This window comes from Vigna unguiculata, chromosome 3 (assembly GCF_004118075.2).
Source record: "Vigna unguiculata cultivar IT97K-499-35 chromosome 3, ASM411807v1, whole genome shotgun sequence".
Taxonomy (NCBI): Eukaryota; Viridiplantae; Streptophyta; class Magnoliopsida; order Fabales; family Fabaceae; genus Vigna; species Vigna unguiculata.
The window spans coordinates 13,430,385-13,449,658 of NC_040281.1; the positions used below are offsets into that span (position 1 = coordinate 13,430,385).

Here is a 19,274-nt window from a genome sequence, read left to right on the forward strand (position 1 = left end):
TCAAATAATTGAATTAATTTGATTTAAACAATAAGTTTGCTTGTATATATTTATTATTTTTTAAAGTTTAACATACCATTAATTATTTTTTTAATAATTATATAACCATTTGCTCACTTAATTTTTAATTAATTTACACTTATGTATTTATCATGAAGTAGAAATTACAATGAGTAAACAAGATAATTCCATAAAATATTATTTTATTACAATAATTTCATACATATAAATTTGAAAAAATTAATTAAAATAGAAAAATACAATTTATGGTGGAATTAAATTAAGTAAGTTTAATTATTTTCGCATCATTCCTAAAATATCCTTTAATTAAGTATGATTTTATTTTCAATAATTTTTTTTCATGGTATCAAAATTTAAAATTAAAATTAAGATTAATAAAATTAAATTATATCAGTTGGCTTTCTTAATTAGTTTAATTTTAATTATTTTCACGCATATTAAAGTTTAGAACCTCAAATAAACACTATAGAATTTTAATACCAAATTATTTTTTATACCTTGAAAAGGGGAACATTTTCTGCTGGGAATTATTTAAATTGTAATTTTTTAAGCATAAGCATGACATGACCTGGAGACAAAAATCTTGTGCGTTCTTATATTTCTGAAAATAACCTTAAAAAAAGTTGTCTTGTCAGAACTCTTCACAATAATAACATTCCAACTACATCGCTTTTGCTTCCCCTGAACTAGCGTATACCAAAGCCCCTGGCTTTGGTCCTTCGCTAGGGTTTTGGGATTTCCCATTTCCCATTTCGTCACTTCTACGTTTTCTGGGATCACCTTTTTGCCCCTGAAATTTCCAATCGTCTTCTTCTCTCGGGTCTAAACTTCTCAAGTTCAGAGGTACCTTCTTTATTCTCTATTATCTATTGTTCTTCCAAGCCTTCTTACAAGTTGCAAGCTCTTGCTCTTCATGTTTGTTTGTTTATTTATTTATTTTTTATAAAACGATGATATTTTAAGAAACCCAACACTTTTTTTAAGGTTGTTTTAGCATATGGTTATCTGGGTTAGAGATCAAGGTTTGACTTTTAGTTGAGTTTTCGTAGTTTTTGAATTTGAAGAACATGGAACTCATGTTATTGAAAGTTGAGATCTTTTGAGATTTGGGTTTCGATTTAGGTATTAAAGTTTGGTTGATCTGTTAACTTGATCGATATTTGATAGTCGTAAGGTTGTCAAATGGATATTTGGTGTGAATTTTGCTGGACTGTGGAGGATACTTTGAATTCCTTATGTTCAGTAACTTATCGGTAGTGAAACTGAAACAGGGAAATTCAATGCAGTTGTTTTTGAGGAGTTTCATGTGATCTCTGTTGTTCTGGTCTGGTTTGTTGGGGATCTTGAGTGGGACTTTTGCTGAAAACTGTGACTCCGTAGCAATGCCTGAAAATCAGGGCTCTTCTTCGTCGCTGTCCTCGTTTGGTCGTTCAATATTTGGTGTGAGGCAGGAGCAAGTTCATTCCGTGGAAGCAAGTCATGAATCCGATTCCTGTAATTTAGAGCTTGGATTATTCCAAAAGCGTGTTACAGATAGGTTCCAAGACCTTTCTGTGGCTAGTGATGAGGAGTTTCTCACAATTAGTTGGATCCAGAAGGTCCTCAATGCGTTTATCCTCTGCCAAGAGGAATTCAGAGCCATTCTGTCGAATAACAAAGAGCATGTCACAAAACCCCCACTGGATCGCATGGTTTCGGAATTCTTTGATAGATCAGTGAAGGCGCTTGACATTTGTAATGCAAGCAGAGATGGGATTGAGAAGATTCGCACATGGCAAAAACATCTGGAGATTGTCTTTTGTGCCTTAGGTTCATCTAAGAGAGCATTAACAGAAGGCCAGTTCCGTAGAGCAAGAAAGGCACTGATGGATTTAGCATTGGCAATGCTTGATGAGAAAGAATCTGGATCAATCTTTTCTCAGCGTAATAGGTCTTTTGGGCGACATAACTCTAGCAAGGATCATCACTCAACAGGGCATTCAAGATCACATTCGTGGAGTGTCTCTCGGTCCTGGTCTGCAACCAAGCAACTACAGTCCATTGCGAATAACCTTGTTCCACCTCGTCCTACTGAGATTGCTGCTACAAGCAGGCTTGCGATTCCGGTTTATACAATGAACTGCATTCTCCTCATAGTTCTGTGGACCCTTGTTGCAGCTATTCCTTGTCAGGATAGGGGTCTAAGCATTCATTTTTCAGTCCCACGGCAATTATCCTGGAGCACTCCGGTTTCGGTACTTCATGAACGGATCACTGAGGAGTCAAAGAAGAGAGAGCGGCGAAACTCGAATGGCTTGTTGAAGGAGATACACCAGATTGAGAGTAGCAGCCGCCGCATGACCGACCTGATAGATTCAGCTCAGTTTCCATTGGCAGATGACCAGAAAACACAAATTGATTGTGATGTGATGGAGCTAATGCATGTCTGTGAAGCTTTAAGAAATGGGTTGGACCCGTTGGAGCGCCAAGTGAGAGAGGTCTTCCGGAAGATAATGGCGTGTCGAACTGAGGGGCTTGATTACCTTGGCACTTCAAGCCATAATGAGCAATGAAAATGGTATGTTGTTGATGAGCTATCAGATGTACAAATTTGCGGAGTGTGTACATTTTTTGAGAGGAGGAATGACTCGGCAAGACAAGCAGATAAATCTTTTAGCTCTCTTGTATGCATTGTATTATTCTCAGTACTTGTTTGAAAAAAAGAATGGTCAGTTTACGAATTTAATAGTTTATAGTTTCTTTGCTTTGCTATATAAAATGGTGTTTTTGTTGCAATTGTATGCGGTCATTTTTAATGCAGCAAGTATAACTTCAGTCAGAAGGCACTTGCACAATGCCTGGAAGGGAACTTGAACAAAGGGTCTAATGGAGGGCGTTTCAATTGAATACATGTACAATACAAGATTATTAGTTCAAATTTTATTCTTTGTTTGTATCCAAAACATGGGGATAGAGGATGGGCAGAAATTATCCATTTCACATTTGTTTTCATTACAATCCAATCTTTTTCTGAAAGGGACAACTTAGATTAAAAAGAATCGCAGCTTCTTAGACTATCCTTTTATTTAGCCGATACAAAGAAAAGCGCCGGTTGAAGGTAGCAGTAAATTTGATATCTCACTTGGTACTACTAATACTGTGTATTCAGTTTTTGCACATGTTCGCTTTCCACTTTCCCTAGTATGATACGCAGTGCATCATTAAATAAAAGGCATTTATGTTTAAACTGCTCAAATACTACGCAGATATCTGACTCGAAGAATTTAGTTTGGTTGTATTATTCACTGTTCATCCAATGAAGCACTGAACTCTGAACTAGTATTATGTTTAATCTACAGTAAGGTAAATTTAATCTGCACAAACAAGTACATAAATATGAACAAAACGAACTATAACAGGTTTAAAAGGGAGGGCACCGTGATACCAGAAAGCGTAATCTGAAGTAAAAGGATGGAAGTTCTGTAGGAAATTCTTTGAATATTATCTGTCAGTGTACAACATTTTATATAGGTTCCTAAGCCTATAGAACTACAACGACTTCTATAAACTTAAGCAGACAAGGTAAACTAGTCATTCTGTCTTTTGTACAAAAAAGGCTGTATAACTACATAGAAAAGTTATGTTAATATGGCCAAGGTCCCATGCATGCTTCTTGCTCTGCAAATTCCTCCATTTTCCTGACCCGAATTGTTTGGAGGAATCAAATTTATCAATTTGTCGCACCGTGAGGATGGTGTTGGAAGAGTACTACCTCTGGAGTTTGGGCCCATGATGGACTTTGAATTGGAATCTCTGAGCTGTTTTTGATTTCAATCCCATGCTTTCATTTCCAATGTTCTTGAATTATTGTCTCAACTTCACTGTCTATCTAAATCAACAAGTTGTCTGAATTCCAAGTAGATTACTTCTTTGCTAACAAAACAGCTCTGGGAAGGACCACATTATGAACTTTGCAAAAATGTCAGATTCCAAGAACTCGATATGAGCTGTCCGTCCAATAAGTGTGTTTAAGTTCCTGCCATAGGAAGAGGTGTTGAAGTTGATGTCACAGCGCATGACCACCCTATCGTCAGAGTGGGCTCGGATTTGGTCCAAGCAATTATTCAGCATCTCCATGAAGATTTTCCCTCTTCTAGAGAAATCCACAGAAGATGCTGGGCAAGGTTCTATTCTGGCAGAATGGTACGGAACATAGCCATCCTGACATGTAACAAGAATGAATCATTATGATGTAAGGAGAAGTTCTTCTAGTGTGTCTTATAAACTCTGATGATTCCCATCATAAGCATATAAAGATTACCTGAGGTGATGACAAAAGAAGCACATTCCGGAAGTTAGCCAATGTCTTCTCCTGTAGACAATAGTAACAGTAAGACTAATATCACTTGTGTCCCTATTTTCACTTCATTAAAATATAGCAAATGAATATGAACAAAACATCCCTGTAGCCCCACTTCTCCAATAACTTAACTCCCATTTCAAAGCCCAAAAAAATGCATTAATTTCACAATTACGGAAAAGGAGTCCTAGATAAGAAGTTAGGGATCAGGTAACTTATAATCAAGAGCAAAATATTAGGCATTCCATACCTTGGAAAGATTATAGATGAAAGTATTTTCAAGATCAGGGTCATCTGTAAATGTAAGTTGGTGAATGCATTGTGTGCCCTTGAGCTTCTTCAGTATCCACAGCCCTGAATTGAATAGAGAGTTCGAACTATACATATAACCCAAATGTGGACCAGATATGGAGACATAGGTTTGCAAGTATCTTAGATATGGCTCCATGATGCTCTCTGGAATTATTCAAAAAAAGACATTACTTTCCCTAGTTTAATTTCTGAACGCTACTGTTAAAAAAATTATTAATTGATATACCTGTTAAGGCTGTCCTGATAATGAGATTCCCAATAGAATGACCGACAAAGCTAAGCTTGATATCCTTCAAGGTTCCACTTCTTGAAGCTTTATCCATCTTCTTTTTCAGGAAGGAGATCACTTCTTGGGCAAGCCGTGATCCCATTTCTCTGAAGTCTCCAGATGTTTTATCCTCATTTGCCTCTGACATTAGAAATTGTATCTTGGGGTCTATTAAAAGCCATTGGTTCCGAATAAGCCGTAAATCCAAATGATTTCCCTGTTAAGTTTAAGTCATGGAGAGCACACTTAGTCAAATCATCTATTAATGGAAATAAAAGATAAACAAGACAATAATAGTTGTGATGTTTTGACTCTAAATCAGCATAGAGGACCATCTTCTAAAAGATGTCTAGTAGTATTAAGATTTAGTTAGACAGTCTATTGTCTACGCCTTGTATTGTAGACAACATTTTGAACTATCTTAACAGTTTTTTGTTATCCCTTAGTTTTGTGTATAGAGACACGCTACTCTGTGGGGTATGTTGTGTTGATATACTCTCATTCACTCTTTGTATAACCTTATAATAGAGTTACTTTCTTTTATCCTTGTTCTCATTTTTTTTTTTATCATTGTGCAAACCCAACAATTGGCACCGTCTATAGAGTCAGCCACAGCCAGCGGAAAGAATTTGAAGAACAAATTTCAAAGAAATTACCATTGAATTTGACATTGAGAAGTTTTCTGGTGAACTTTGCATTATGGAGGATCAAGATGAAAACTATCTTGATACAACAAATATGTGTTGATGCTATAAAGGAGGAGGCAAACATGTCAACGTCTTTGTCCCAGAAGAAGATTGACATGATCAACAAAGATAGAATCACCATAATTGTGTCTTGGAGATAAGCCATTCAGGGAAGTCACAAAGAAGATAATTGTTGTGTCAATGTGGATAAAACTTGAGTTATTTTAAATGACAAAATCTTGGCACATAGACTCTGTTTAAAACAATAGTTGTATTATTCAAGATGATAGAATCAAGATGGTGGACCGGCTAGCAGTTTGATCAAATGGGTTTGACACCTAAGATTAAACGCGGTACTATAAAGATTGTAAACAGAGCATCTACAACTACTAAGGGGATGAAAAAGAATAGTCTTTACACACTATATGGTTTACCAGTGATCCCATATGCGTCTGTGCCTAGTCAAATTATGCAAGACAAAGTTGTGGCTTTGAGGTTGGGGCACATAAGTGAAAAAAATTTGGTGGAGCTGGGAAAGCAAAACCTATTGGGAGGCAATAGAATGGATAAGGCTGAGTTTTGTGTACTTCGAAAGTCTCATATATTGAAGTTTGGGGTTGGTAACCATGTGTTCAATAGACCGTTTTAGTATGCTAATGCAAACCTATTGGAGTCTAACATGAGCTCAAACTCATGGTGAAAGGTCTTATTTCCTTACTATCATAGAGGATTACTTGCAAAGGGTGTATATTTATATATTGAAAAGTAAAACTGAGATTTTTCAGATGTTTCAAAAGTGGCACACCATGAACAGTAATCAATAGGTAACAAAATTCAAAGTTGTTAGAATTGACAACAAATTGGAGTTTGCATTAGAGAAGTTTAATGAGCTTTGTAAGATAGAAGGTATAAGGAGGCACAGGACAACCGCATATCCATTTCAACAAAATGGTCGTGCTGAGAGGATGACTAGAATCATTTTAAGGCGGGTAATGTGTGTGTTATTGGGAGCTAGTTTGCCTAAGTTCTTCTAGAGAGAAATTGCAATCACCCTTGTCTATCTGATAAATAGGAGTTCATTGTTTGCTTTGAAGTTTAAGACTCCCATGGAGGTATGGAGTGGAAAGCCAACAAATTATGATAAGATTATGATAATTTGAGGGTGTTTGACACCTTGGCATTTGCACATGTCAAGAAATATAAACTGAAAGCATGGGCAGAGAGGAGTTCATTATTTGGAGACATTGAACGAGTCTTTTGGCATTGGATTACATCGTTTAGAGGAGTTAAACAATGATGTATCAAATGACGATAATCAACCTTCTACTTGTACAAGAGTTTGATGATGTTTAAAGGCAAACCGGATTCCAAAGGAATAATTACAACAACTGCGGCTATATTCTATAGATAGGAGTGTGTTGTTCTTGATCTTGTATGTAAGTGATATCCTTATAACCAGCTAGTATTATAATGAGATAAAAGAGCTCACAGAAAAACTAAGCTCAGAGTTTTAGATGAAAGATCTTGGTTCCACAAGGCGAATACATGGAATGGATATATAGAGGGATTAAACGATTGGAGTGTTGCATCTATCACAGCAAGGATATTCGAAGAAGGTTGTTGAGAAGCTCAAGGTGCATGAATCAAGACCTGTAGGTCCACCATTGAGTCATCACACAAAGCTCTTGCTAATCCAAGCTCTTAGTTATGAGGAAGATAGGAGGGAGATGAAGACTATTTCATACTAATGGAGTAAGAATCATCATGGGATGGTATGTAGCAGATTAGATCTAGTGCACGTTGTTAGTGTGGTTAGTAGGCTCTTGATTGAGAGGCTTTGAAATGGGTCCTAAGATATTTGAACAGAACAATATATACCATGAGAGAATCAAACACATTGATGTTAGACTACACTTTGCTAGAGAAGTTTGAGTTTGGGGAGGTCAAGATTGTGAAGGTAGCTTTGGAGGAGAATCATGCAGATGTGTACGAAGTCTCTTCAAATGTGCTTACTAATTTTTCGTTTGAGGATAAAGGAAGGTGATGCAGAAGCTCTTTCATGATTTTGAATCAAGTTGGAGAATTGTGATGTATTGAACCTAAATCGTGATAATCTTTTGAAAAGCAGAAGAGACCATCTACTAGAAAGAGTCTAGTAGTGTTAAGATTTAGTTAGACCATCTACTGCTTGTATTCTTGTAGACGATGCTTTGTTTTAACTAAACAATTTTCTGTTATCCCTTGGATTTATATATAGAGACACATTTTACTCTTTGGGGGGATTGTGTTGAAATTTATTCCCTGTATGTAGAACCTTATGTCATAATACAGTTTTTTCTTTCATTCTTGTTCTTGCATTTTTCTTGTTATTGTTGTGTGAACTCAACAATAGGAAGCCCATATGAACTTTGACAAGTACTATACATACTCAGCTTCTTTTAAACAAGAAATTAATTAATGTTAAAATCAACATAAAAGGAAAATGGAAAACATAATACAAAGATCAGGCCACACTACAAAGTAAAAGAAAGGAAATTGTAATATTGAATATATCTGACTTTCTCTGAAGGAAAATCCCCGTTAACTATTGAGGGTTAATAGAAAAAAACAGCTGAAACAAAACAACAAAACCAATTTCTTTGAGAAAATTAAGTTGTATAGAGCAGAGTTAGGTGCGGAATGACTAAAGAAGAAAAATAGAAACCTCCAAGAAAAAGCAACCGCAAGAAAAACTAATGCTTATTTAAAGCAAGCAGCTTAGTTCATAATCTAACTATGAAAGTAAGGTAGGCATCAGAACTATTATATTAAGAGAAAATATAGGGTAGGAGTGAAAGAATAATTATTTTAAAGTTGCTTTTTTAAATAAATTCATCATTTTATAAATATAATACTATAATAATAGTTGATATTGAAAGGATCTTTTGTGCTATAATATCTAACAAGTAATTAGTAAGATTAGTTCAGAGGTAGCTTATATTAGAACAGAGTTTTCTTTCCTTCATAGGTCACCGACACTGCTAGGATCACATTCCTATAATAGTAGAATCCTCAACTAAGCTATAGTTTCTTCTATTCATCCTACAAACAAGTAATATATGTATGTTTGGGAAATGGAAACACAAGCAACATGGTAAATATTCATTCAAGAGTTTCAACATACACAAAAATAAATGCACCAGAACAAGGCTAAATCTTTTTAATTTTAAGATTAAAGATTCAATGTTGTACAAAGGTGTAATAGTGAATGATCATAAATCTAAATCTTTTAAGGACTGACCAAATCTGTAATTATATTGTATAATAGTCAACTTTAGCAATTTAGAAAAGATACAGCAAAACAGAATGCCGTAATTTTTATTATTGCTGCTATGTGCTTAAAACTATATGTTCAGTAAGGCTTTTACATTTGTACAGAAGAAACTAACACCCACAGATTTACCACGAGGATAACTTCAAAAGAAAGTCACAACAAAAAGAAAATATGTATTACTCTAGTTAATCTTATATTTATCAATAACAGTAAGTTACGAACAACCAAATCATGACAAAGGAAAAACCAAAATAATTGGTAGCCTGAAGCTTCAAACTATAATAGCAAAAAAAACCCATGAACTCAGATAAGTTGTTCCTGTAAGTGGCTATATAACCTTAGTGTTCAAAAACATGACAAACTACAAATATGGACACAATTTGATGCTATTTCGTGCATAAGATTTGAAAACTGCATATGGTATTTCAGTATATCAGACAGCAACAGCATAGTTTTGAATTCTCCCATTTTATATCCCAGAACATAAATTGCAGCTTCCGTTTTCAGAGAAAAGCACTGTGGATTGTAACTTCTAAAAGACTGAAGGCCAAAAGCAACAATAGAGAGAGACAAAACTCAGATCAAGGACATAAAAGCAACTGCAAGAATGTGAAACATGCCTGAAATCCATGAACAAAAACGACTATCCTCAAAACAAGCTCATTTTGCTGTGAACTGCCACCACCCAACTTCTTTGGGGCTCTGGATCCATTTTCTACTATATGCCTTTTTTTGTCATCCAAAGGGTTGAAGTCTAAGTTCACACTGGCAGAATGGTTCCCGTTTGTCAAGCGTTCTATAATAATGATAGGAATCAGCAGAGGATCTCCAAATATAAACATGTCTTGAAGTGACCTATTGTTTATCTGCATGGGAATCACATATCATCAATTCCAGACAGCTAAAACTATAATACTGCAAAGAAGAAAAAAAAAAACATATTCTCTTACCCTCATTTGTGATATTCCTCGCCTGTGCAGTTCTGCACGCATTGTTGCACTTTGAATAGGCTGAATTGAGAAAATCGAACTTAACATATTTGAAGAAAATGACCACGTAAAGAAAATCCATAGCACAACAGAACTAATAAATATTAAATAGTAGATTATTACATCATCAGTAAATCTCCTTGTAAGTATTGAACTTCTATGTACACCGTGGGACATTGACGTCCCCTCAACTCCATAGTTCATATTTTGATGAGGCATTTTAAGCTTTGAGTATACCATCCATATAGACCATTCAGTTCTCCGATCAATCACCCAGGACTTCCGCAGAAATTCCAATATTTTTGTTCTGTTTTCCCTGGTTAAAATGATAGGGTAAAAAACAGATGTCATTGAATTAATGCACTGCTGAAATGTTATTCTCAAATACTAAATTTCTTACAACATAACAGTCTAGCATTGCATTTACATTACATATGGAAAATGTACAAAGAACAAAAATCAGCCTCGTTCAGGACAATCTAGTCTCACAAGCCAGTCAAAATACTGGAGCTTGGCAAAAAAGTTGAAAAAAAAAACAATTCAAACTGAAAGAAGACGGGACAATAGTTTTTCATTGCGCTATAATGATCAGAATGCATATACAACTATAGAAGCATTAATATACTAAAAAGAGCTACAAGGACATCAAAGATGCCAAACTTAAATAATTATTTGGACATGAAATCACTGCAATTATATATAACAAACCTGTGGAATTTCAGAAATATATTCCAGAGACATAAGAGCTGATTCCCTAGAGACTGGAAAGAGCTCAAGAGATGATCATCCCAAGAAAAAGGTTGAATTGACTTCTCAGTAAGGTTATTGATACAATAAGCAGACTTCTGTTTTAGGGAAACATGGAGGTTGTAAGTCGGTAAACAGTCTGAAACACAAAGAAACTAAAACAATAATAAATGTTCACGTTGACAGAATTAAAAACCTCGGCACTTATTACTTGTGCCATGTCAGACAGTTGAAGTGATGGTTCACCATGAACACTTTTCACAGATGCAGGTGGAGTAGGAGCAAACCATTCTGTAGCATCTGATTCAAAAGTAATTTCAGTCAAATCAATAGCTTTGCCAATGCCTGTGCTTATTCTTCTCAAATCTTCAAGCAGAATATCATACGCAGCCATCAATGCTTTGATGAGCATAACCTGATTTGAGTTTTGAGAATCAGAAGAAGAATAAGTTATAATAATAGTCAAAGAGATTTCTCAACAAAATTAAGCTTATCAAATAATATAAACCACAACTTTTCAACTTATAACACCTTAAAATCAGAAACAATGTTATTATGCGATGTGATCTATACACAACACCTCATACCTTGTTTGACCCAACATAATCTTCAACATAAGCACCTTCTGAACCTCTGGATTCACTGATATAATTCAACTAATCATATCATTCAAAAGCTAAAACAATACATTATATACAATAAGAAAAAGAAACATAATTAAATTATGGCTGCTAAAGTTATAAGGTTTAGATAGTGAATGGGAAAAGAGAATGGTTATACTAATCAATAATATGAGATTAAATTTGACTTTATGTTGTATAAAACAAAGCAGTCCGTCTCCAATGCCCAGTGGGACTAATGATTAGGTATAACTTAAGTAGCACTAGCTCAAGCCCACTAATAATAGCACAGTACACCTAACCCTAATCAAACAGGGAAACAACTTCTAAGACAACTCCTCCCTTCAGAAGACTAATTGATTCTAATGATATTCCAACAGCGATGATGATGCAACGGTTAGTTTGAACTTCAAAAACTGGAGGTCTGACAAACCTGGATACCTTCTGTTGAGATGTGTGATAACTAGCTTTTAGTAGGCTGATGTGAATGCTTGTATCAACAAGGACAGCGTGGAAAGCATCAAAATGAACAGGACAATATGAATGCAATCCTCGAAGAGCTTTAGGGGGGATTTTATATTCATGAACTGAAGCAGCATATGGATCCAGAGAACCTTGTAACTCAGGCCTGCACAAATGTTGAAATAAGCTCGGACTTAAAAACCTGAAACTCACATGATCGTAATAATAACATCTAACTAAAAGTCAAATGAATATTTGCACACTAGTTTAGTACACTAGTGCACCAAAAAAGGGAAAGGGAACTATTAACTAACTAACCCAGTTCGAGTTATAGGAGCATGCATGAGTTCAAACTTCAAGATGACTGAAGAGGATTGTACCTGTGTTTAGACAATAACCAAAAGTTTACAAGGCAGAAGAAAAATAAAAGGTAGTCTAGTGTCGCACATCACAAAAGTAGCAAGTCACAACAGTTTTTTTTTTTTATTATTATTATAGATTCTTATAATGAAAGGAACATATTTCTTTGCACGTCAGATGTAGAAATGTGTTCAAATAACCATGATCTCATGAAGACAATTTATCCAATAGTTAATGAAATAATGAGACATCCTTAAAAATATAGGTTTTCCTTCCCCAACCTAATTAGCCAAGGAATGACACGACTTCCTTTTCTACAACACATGATGCAAAGGGACAACTTTACCTCTTTTGTAATTACACTAAACTTATTGTCCTGCGTTTGGCAATATCTTCTGACAAGATCTCCTATACTAGTTTGTTTCAACAAAAAGGAACCTCCATTTCGTACACAAACACATTAAAGGTTTATATCAGCAAAATCATTACAATAGTGAGAAAAACTGACCTCACACACGTCAAAAGACAGGTAGAATGAGATCATGATGGAAAGATGTACATCCTGTCTTGCATATTTAATATGGAATGGCGGTGTTGAAAAACTGTTGTCTGTATCATCAATCATCCAGACTCTACATAAATTGTCAGAACCCACTTCAGGAGCTGCAGCTCAAAGAAAAAGGACGGATTCTAAGATTATACACTATAGCTAGAACAGTTACACAAATATAATGCAAACAACAAACTAAGACGACAAATTCAGCATATCAAGTTCGTGATTGTAAATGTTCAGGTATAGTGAAAGTGTTCGGAGGTTCAAAACAGTACAGCTTAAAGAGATTATTAGGAAAGCATTACTATACCATCTGCAAAAACCTAAAGTTGAGTAACTATGCACAAAAGTACAAGTACTGTATGTTCAAATTGCTCTGCAAACAGGCATGCATTTAGTTGCAGATAACTTATTTCTGAATATGGCTAACTGAAATTTAAATTGGAACTCAATCTAGAAAAAGAAAAATGGTATAATTCTGACAATGATTGAGTTTGATTCCATAGTACTTGAACTCAAACAGAGATACCAACCAACAATTTGATATTCTTTTGATATAAGTTTGTCTTCTGAATTCCTAAAACTAGAAATGTATCCCTCACTCTGACAAAGAATTCATTAGATATCAATATCTGAGCAGACGCTGAATGACCCTTATTTTGATAAAAATCACTACTCTTAAAAGTTAGGTATGAGTCTAACGCAACTCCACAAAAGAGCACATGGAGTGAGTGTTGCTCTCATTTATATACATTATTTTTTTGTTTATCAGTAGTCAATATAGAAGTTCCAGCATACACCATCTCACACCAAAGACTGGATATTAGAAGTGTAATGTTTGCAAGACTGAACATATTTAAGTGGTTGGACAACGACCTCATAATGGGACACCCAATAACTCCAACTACAACTGCTAGACATCATGGATTTAGACCTAATTCATAGAGTATTGGTTGTCTCGTACTTATATACACTATTTTTTATCATATTACTAGTCAATACCGGATCTCCAACAACTACCACATTAAAGATAAATCATTGATACCCAAACAAGAATATTGTTAAAGGGAAAATAGCTAAAGTAACTACTACTTTTAGAGCCAAAATCATTCCAGTAGACTATTGTGCTTCTTGCAGCCATCTTTACGTGTTCACACCTCCCTAGTGATATTTTGTCATCTTTTTCTCAATTGGTGCCACAGCAACATCTTCCCATATGCAATTTCATATAATGTTCTTTCTTATACGCCTATATCTTAGCATTTTCATTTCTACTACTACCACTTTTTTTCCCATGTTGTTTCTTTAAAGTCCAAAATGCACTACCATAGAGTATAACCCGACATAAAGTTGTACAATAAAGTTTTCCTTTTAGCTTGGCATGTACTTTGTGATAAAAATAATCAATAATGTATTTTTTCACTTAAATGATCATGTATATATTTGTGCGGTGCGGCATCCTCATTCATTTCTCCTCAATTTTGTATTACAGGTCAAAATATTTAACTTCAAAATTTTTGTAAGGCATTTTTTCCCATGGTAACTTCCAAGTCATATTTCTCTTGTCTACTGTAAAACACACAAGGTATATACTTTGTCTTATTACTACTTAAGTGAAAACCTTTTTGTTTCCAATGTTTGTCTCCAAAGCTCAAGTCTAAATTTAATAGTTTGCCTTACTTCTTCAATCAAAACTATCATCCACAAAAGCATGCAATTTTAAATATAAATCTAAATTTGTGTTTAAATTCGTCACTAAGAAAATCGCAAATCAATAACATAGTGTTTCAGCGGTTACTTAGACATATTTAGACCTTTAATCAGTAAGATGAGCAATTTTTCATTTCATTAATAAATATATAAAAATATCCATTACAGCTTGAGAGGGTAGTTTTTCCAGTTCAAGCTTATAATGAGTGCATTTCATTTTAAAATTTGGTTCCTTAGTTTAGAAGCTTTTAATATAAGCCTTGCTTTCACATTTGTATATGCCTTGTTATGGTAAAATGTGCAAACAGCTTCATGAATAATAATAATAACTCAGGTTACAGTTTTGACTGCTAAGAAGCAGGAGCAAACTTCACTTCAATAAGAGACAACTATAAATTCAAGTATTATTTCAAAAGAAAACAAGAAAGTTGAACGTAGCTCTGGCACCAGTATTTACACATGACATACACACATTTCATATATTTTAAGAGAAAACATACACATCCAAACCTCATACTCGAACCCTTTACTGCACAACTCTGTGTGACAGAGAAGCAAGTAATCCATTTCTGTCCCTAAGCATTTGGGGAATGGCTAGTGAGAAGTATTTCAATGCACTAAAATGGAGAAGTGTGGCTTCTATATATCCCTTTAATTTTGGATGACTACCCAGGATTTAAAATATCAAATGACACAAGTCTACAAAAAGATTATGTACATTTTTATTTCTTGGTTGTTAAATATTTGAAATTAGCTGAATAAGCCATTTCAACTGATACATGACTTGAGAATAAGTTGCCTTGAAATACTGTTAGCAATCCAGCCAGATCATTAGGGCCCAAGAGGTTACAAAGAAGTCCAACTACTATCAAAACTTTCATTATATTCTTTCTTCTTGTCACTTGATTATGCAGGGAACCAATGAGTTGTCAATGTACTGACAATATATTCCTATAAATGATTAAATAGAAGCTAGAGAAGAATGAATTTATCATTTTGCAATAATTTAGCTGTTTTTACCCATTTTTTAACAATGCCATATCAAGTGCTCCAACCAGCAATGGCCGATCACAGTATCTATAAATTGGTTGCCAACTGCCTTGAGGACAGCATACATTCCCTTACCCAACTCCAAAGCACCCTCACTAACAACCAACAAGACCTCTCACACAACATTGATTTTATACATGAGCAGTTGTCTTCACTTACTACCTCGCCCCATGCTTCCCCCTCTCCCCCCCATCGCCATTACCACACCATCCCTCTATCAAAATAGAGCTTCCCCTATTCAATGGCCTTCACATTATGAGTTAGACCTTCAAAACGAACAATTTTACAGTTATTAGGGCGTTCCCAATGAAGAACGGATTAGGATCACTTCCTTCTACATGGACGCCCCCACACTGAGTTGGTATCAATGAATGTTTCACAATGATTTCCTCAAGTTGTGGCAAGGCATGTTGCAAGCTCTTGATCTTGTTTTGATCATCTTACTATGGTGAACATAAGAGAGCTCTGTTCAAGTTTACCTAGTGTGGCACCATCAATAAATGCATCACCAAGTTTTAGAGCTTGCCCAATTGTATTGTCAACTTAGCTCCAATGTTCCTTTTGAGTTGCATTAATTTTGGTCTCTCACCAGAAATTCACCAAAAATCTAGGAGGCTATTCATCGTATGCCAATGACAAAAAGTTATGGCCCTTGCCAAGTTGTAAGAGGACCAAGTGAATAATCTTTGTCAAGCTCTCATGCCCCTTCCTACCACTCCAATGAAATCATCCCACTGTGGATCCTTACGCATTAGTTTTACTCATTTGGGCCAACTCTTATCCTTTTATGCAAACTTACCTGTGTCCCCTCAACCTGCTTTAGCTCTCTTCCGAATCACCTCACATACCCACCACCAGTCCCTAACCCCTTTGCTAGGAAACACTAGCACCACCTTAACCACATCTATCACCTTGAGGACAACGTGGCTTTTCTAGAGGAGGGAATTGTTAGCAATCCAACCCAATAATCACGCCCAAGAGGTTACGAAGAACTCCAGCAACTATCAAGACATTTTAGCTTGATGAATTATAAAATTAGTTTATGTTTGCAGCCATGTAGGAAAAAAAGCATAACGGCCTGATGATTCTCCATTGCATTCTTTTCTTTCTGTTACCTGATTGTGCGGGGAACTAAATGATTTGTTATTGTAGGAAGCTGGAGAAGAATAATTTTACCATCATTTTGTAGTTATTTAGATGCTTTTACCTTTTCTTATTTACAGCACCATGTCAAATACCAACCGTAATTTCCATGTAAAGAACATGTTTTTGCCCGGATCTAACACATAACCTTGATGACAGCGCCACCGGATCTCAATGAACCCGAAATTCAAGTCTTCAACAAACTAGAACAGCAAAACTTACTACAAACTAAACTACAGAAACTAGATGCACTTAACCGCATGCACTTGAAGAGATTAGGAATACGTGTCACCTTCATACTGAACAACCCGCGCCGGAATGCCGGGATAGGAGTCTTCACCATCCTCCCATCTCATGGTGACCTTGATTTTGTACCATCTACAGAGCAGCCATAAAAAGAAAAGACCAATAAGCCCACAACAGTATCACAAGGAAAAGGGGAGGAACAGAAAGTGGAGCTTAGTGCTTACCCTTGTTCAAAGAGGTCAAGATTATGAAACCTATGAATGTAAATTGCAACTTCATGCACGGCATCGAGCACAGGCAACTGGTTTGGCCTGGCAGGGCCAGGATGTTGATGTTCAACATGGACCAACCTTTTGGTTGACCAATTCTTCTGATTCAGACCCACAAACCATCTGAGTCTCCGAAACATAAGTAGTAGTACTAGCAGACGATACAGCAATACTTCAACCCCAAATGATTACTCATGCCTTCAATAAAAGTGGAGAAAAACCCACAAGTCCTGAACCTAAAAAGGAACCAACTTTCTCCCACCCACCTTCGTTTCAGTGCAGACCGAACCTATTAATGTTTTCTCGTGCGTGAAAGCATCGCACTTTAAGTCATCTGTGAAGTGGGTCTCGGTTGCAGTGATTGATTGGAGGAACGAAGGAACAGTTGGGACCAAGATGAAAGAGAAATAATAAAAAGTGAATGAACGGAAAGCGTGTGGAAACAAGAGGAACAAAGACGCAACTCTGTTCATGATGAGGAGTAATAATTTATGAGTTATATACATGTTGGCACTTGGCAAGGAAAGGAAAATCACTTTCGTCAACTCTTTTCGCAGGTACCGCTATTAATGATCTCTCTTGTTTTTCTTTTTCTTAGAAGAAAAAAAACTAAAACTAAAATTTCAAAATTGTAACATGGGATGTCGTGTCGGTGCAGACCTTTATGCCTAAAACCATCTACTGAGATTGGTATCTCTACACTTAAAATGTTAGTTTCTTTTCTGTTTTGTTATACGAGGAGAATAACATAGATTGAAGGCTCCTTCCTACATTGTTTTACTTTACCATCTTTAATCCATTTGATTCTGGTGGAAATGGAAACTATGAACGAATGAAATCATTCTAGCCGTTATTACATTTTGTTTGAAGATTTCTTCTTCTTTTTTGGGACAAATTTGTATGAAGTTGATGACAGAATCTTATGTTGTTGTAGATAGTAGATTTAAGGTGGTGATCGCCATTGGGTATTGGAATTTAATTATTTTATGCTCTTTTGTAAAATGTAGTAATATGAAACATAATGTGTCACTAAATTAAATGTGTTGTTGAAGTTAATTGGTATTCTAAGAAGTGTTTGGGTGAGAATATACAAGGTTATTCAATAAGGATCTACTAGAGAATATATATATATATATATATATATATATATATATATATATATATATATATATATATATATATATATAAAAGACCTAGATTTTTATAAAGGGTTGTTAATTAAAAATATGAGGTGTTTAAGAAATTTTAAAAATAATTAAACTTAACGAATTGATCTATTTAAATGAATTTAAAAAATAAGTATTTATTAATATTATAATTATATTAAATTTTCATATAATAAAATTAAAATCTATAATTATTTAATGGTATTAACTATTGAGCATGCTAAGTTGTATAAAGAATTAAACCCATAGAAACATTGTTGAAATAAATTTACGCATTTGATTAAAATTTTTAAAGTAAACTATATTATGAAATAACATAATCATATATTAATTTTAAACTATATAATTACTAGTATGTTTATTTAGTCGGACTGGACAATAAGTTTATCCAACTTTTAAGTTCTAATAGAAATACTATTTTTAAATTATTCACAGAATTTTTTTTATCATATTCTCTAAAAAAAATTTCCCAGAAGAAAATAATAAAAGATAACTGTTACAAGAATATAGTATAATTGTATTATAAATATTCATACTTAAATAAAAGTATATCTCGTAATAAAACGGTAAAAAAATCATAAATCTCTAAACAAATATTACATTTCATATTTTTATTAAACAGTCTGGTAATAAGTGGCTTCTCTTTTAATGACAAAATTATATATAACTTTTAGATAAAAATTGGATTTAGATTTTCCGTTGAATTTTTTAATATTTTTTATTTGTTGAGTATTTAAAATATACTATTTGGACATTTTAAAATACATTAACCTACTTTTTTAATATACTAATATCAGTTGTTTTAAAGACTGAGAAGAAAATAAACTTATAAAATTTAGATTATTTTTTATTAAAATTAAATGATGCTTATTTAAATATAATTGGAGAACCAACATGGTTTTTAATTAAATTGATTTGATAAAAAAATTGAATTTAAATCAACCAAACTAATAAAAGTTAGTGACTTAAATTTTAATTTCTTCCCTTCAAACCAACCAATCAACATCCTAAACACATTTA

General features: G+C 34.5%; 2 protein-coding genes across 9 annotated transcripts; one reads left to right on the top strand and one right to left on the bottom strand.

Annotated features, from left to right (window-relative positions):
* Positions 1-634: 634 nt before the first annotated feature.
* LOC114178544 lies at positions 635-2,963 on the top strand. Of its 3 annotated transcripts, none has more exons than XM_028064522.1 (2): positions 635-864; positions 1,293-2,963. In XM_028064522.1, the coding sequence occupies exon 2, from the start codon at positions 1,404-1,406 to the stop codon at positions 2,571-2,573; it is 1,170 nt and encodes a 389-aa protein (XP_027920323.1). In that variant the 5' UTR covers positions 635-864; positions 1,293-1,403; the 3' UTR covers positions 2,574-2,963. The 3 variants fall into 3 exon arrangements, with proteins under 3 accessions (XP_027920323.1, XP_027920325.1, XP_027920324.1); XM_028064524.1 differs by having other exon boundaries at positions 641-864; positions 1,279-2,963; XM_028064523.1 differs by having other exon boundaries at positions 642-864; positions 1,308-2,963.
* A 496-nt stretch (positions 2,964-3,459) lies between these two features.
* Positions 3,460-17,569, bottom strand: LOC114176305 (protein FAM135B-like). 6 transcript variants are annotated; one of them, XM_028061292.1, is made up of 15 exons: positions 17,044-17,569; positions 16,866-16,951; positions 12,626-12,780; positions 12,076-12,137; positions 11,729-11,923; positions 11,263-11,317; positions 10,922-11,090; positions 10,637-10,814; positions 10,052-10,244; positions 9,890-9,949; positions 9,560-9,805; positions 4,899-5,157; positions 4,611-4,816; positions 4,322-4,372; positions 3,460-4,221 (listed from the first exon to the last, which is right to left on the bottom strand). In XM_028061292.1, the coding sequence occupies exons 1-15, from the start codon at positions 17,226-17,228 to the stop codon at positions 3,934-3,936; spliced, it is 2,388 nt and encodes a 795-aa protein (XP_027917093.1). In that variant the 5' UTR covers positions 17,229-17,569; the 3' UTR covers positions 3,460-3,933. The 6 variants fall into 6 exon arrangements, with proteins under 6 accessions (XP_027917093.1, XP_027917094.1, XP_027917092.1 ...); XM_028061293.1 differs by having other exon boundaries at positions 10,637-10,773; positions 10,887-11,090; positions 17,044-17,568; XM_028061291.1 differs by having other exon boundaries at positions 10,637-10,773; positions 10,872-11,090; positions 17,044-17,568.
* Between the last annotated feature and the right edge of the window lie 1,705 nt (positions 17,570-19,274).

Bases quoted from the DNA above. Each gene is read 5' to 3' on its own strand.
- LOC114178544 (XM_028064522.1), top strand. From the start codon at position 1,404: ATGCCTGAAAATCAGGGCTCTTCTTCGTCGCTGTCCTCGTTTGGTCGT.
- LOC114176305 (XM_028061291.1), bottom strand. From the start codon at position 17,228: ATGTTTCGGAGACTCAGATGGTTTGTGGGTCTGAATCAGAAGAATTGG. The intron at 12,138-12,625 runs GTCAGTTTTTCT...GTCTAAACACAG, and splicing joins TGTCTTTTGACGTGTGTGAG to GTACAATCCTCTTCAGTCAT. The intron at 5,158-9,559 runs GCATGTTTCACA...TAAACTTAACAG, and splicing joins TTTTTGTTCATGGATTTCAG to GGAAATCATTTGGATTTACG.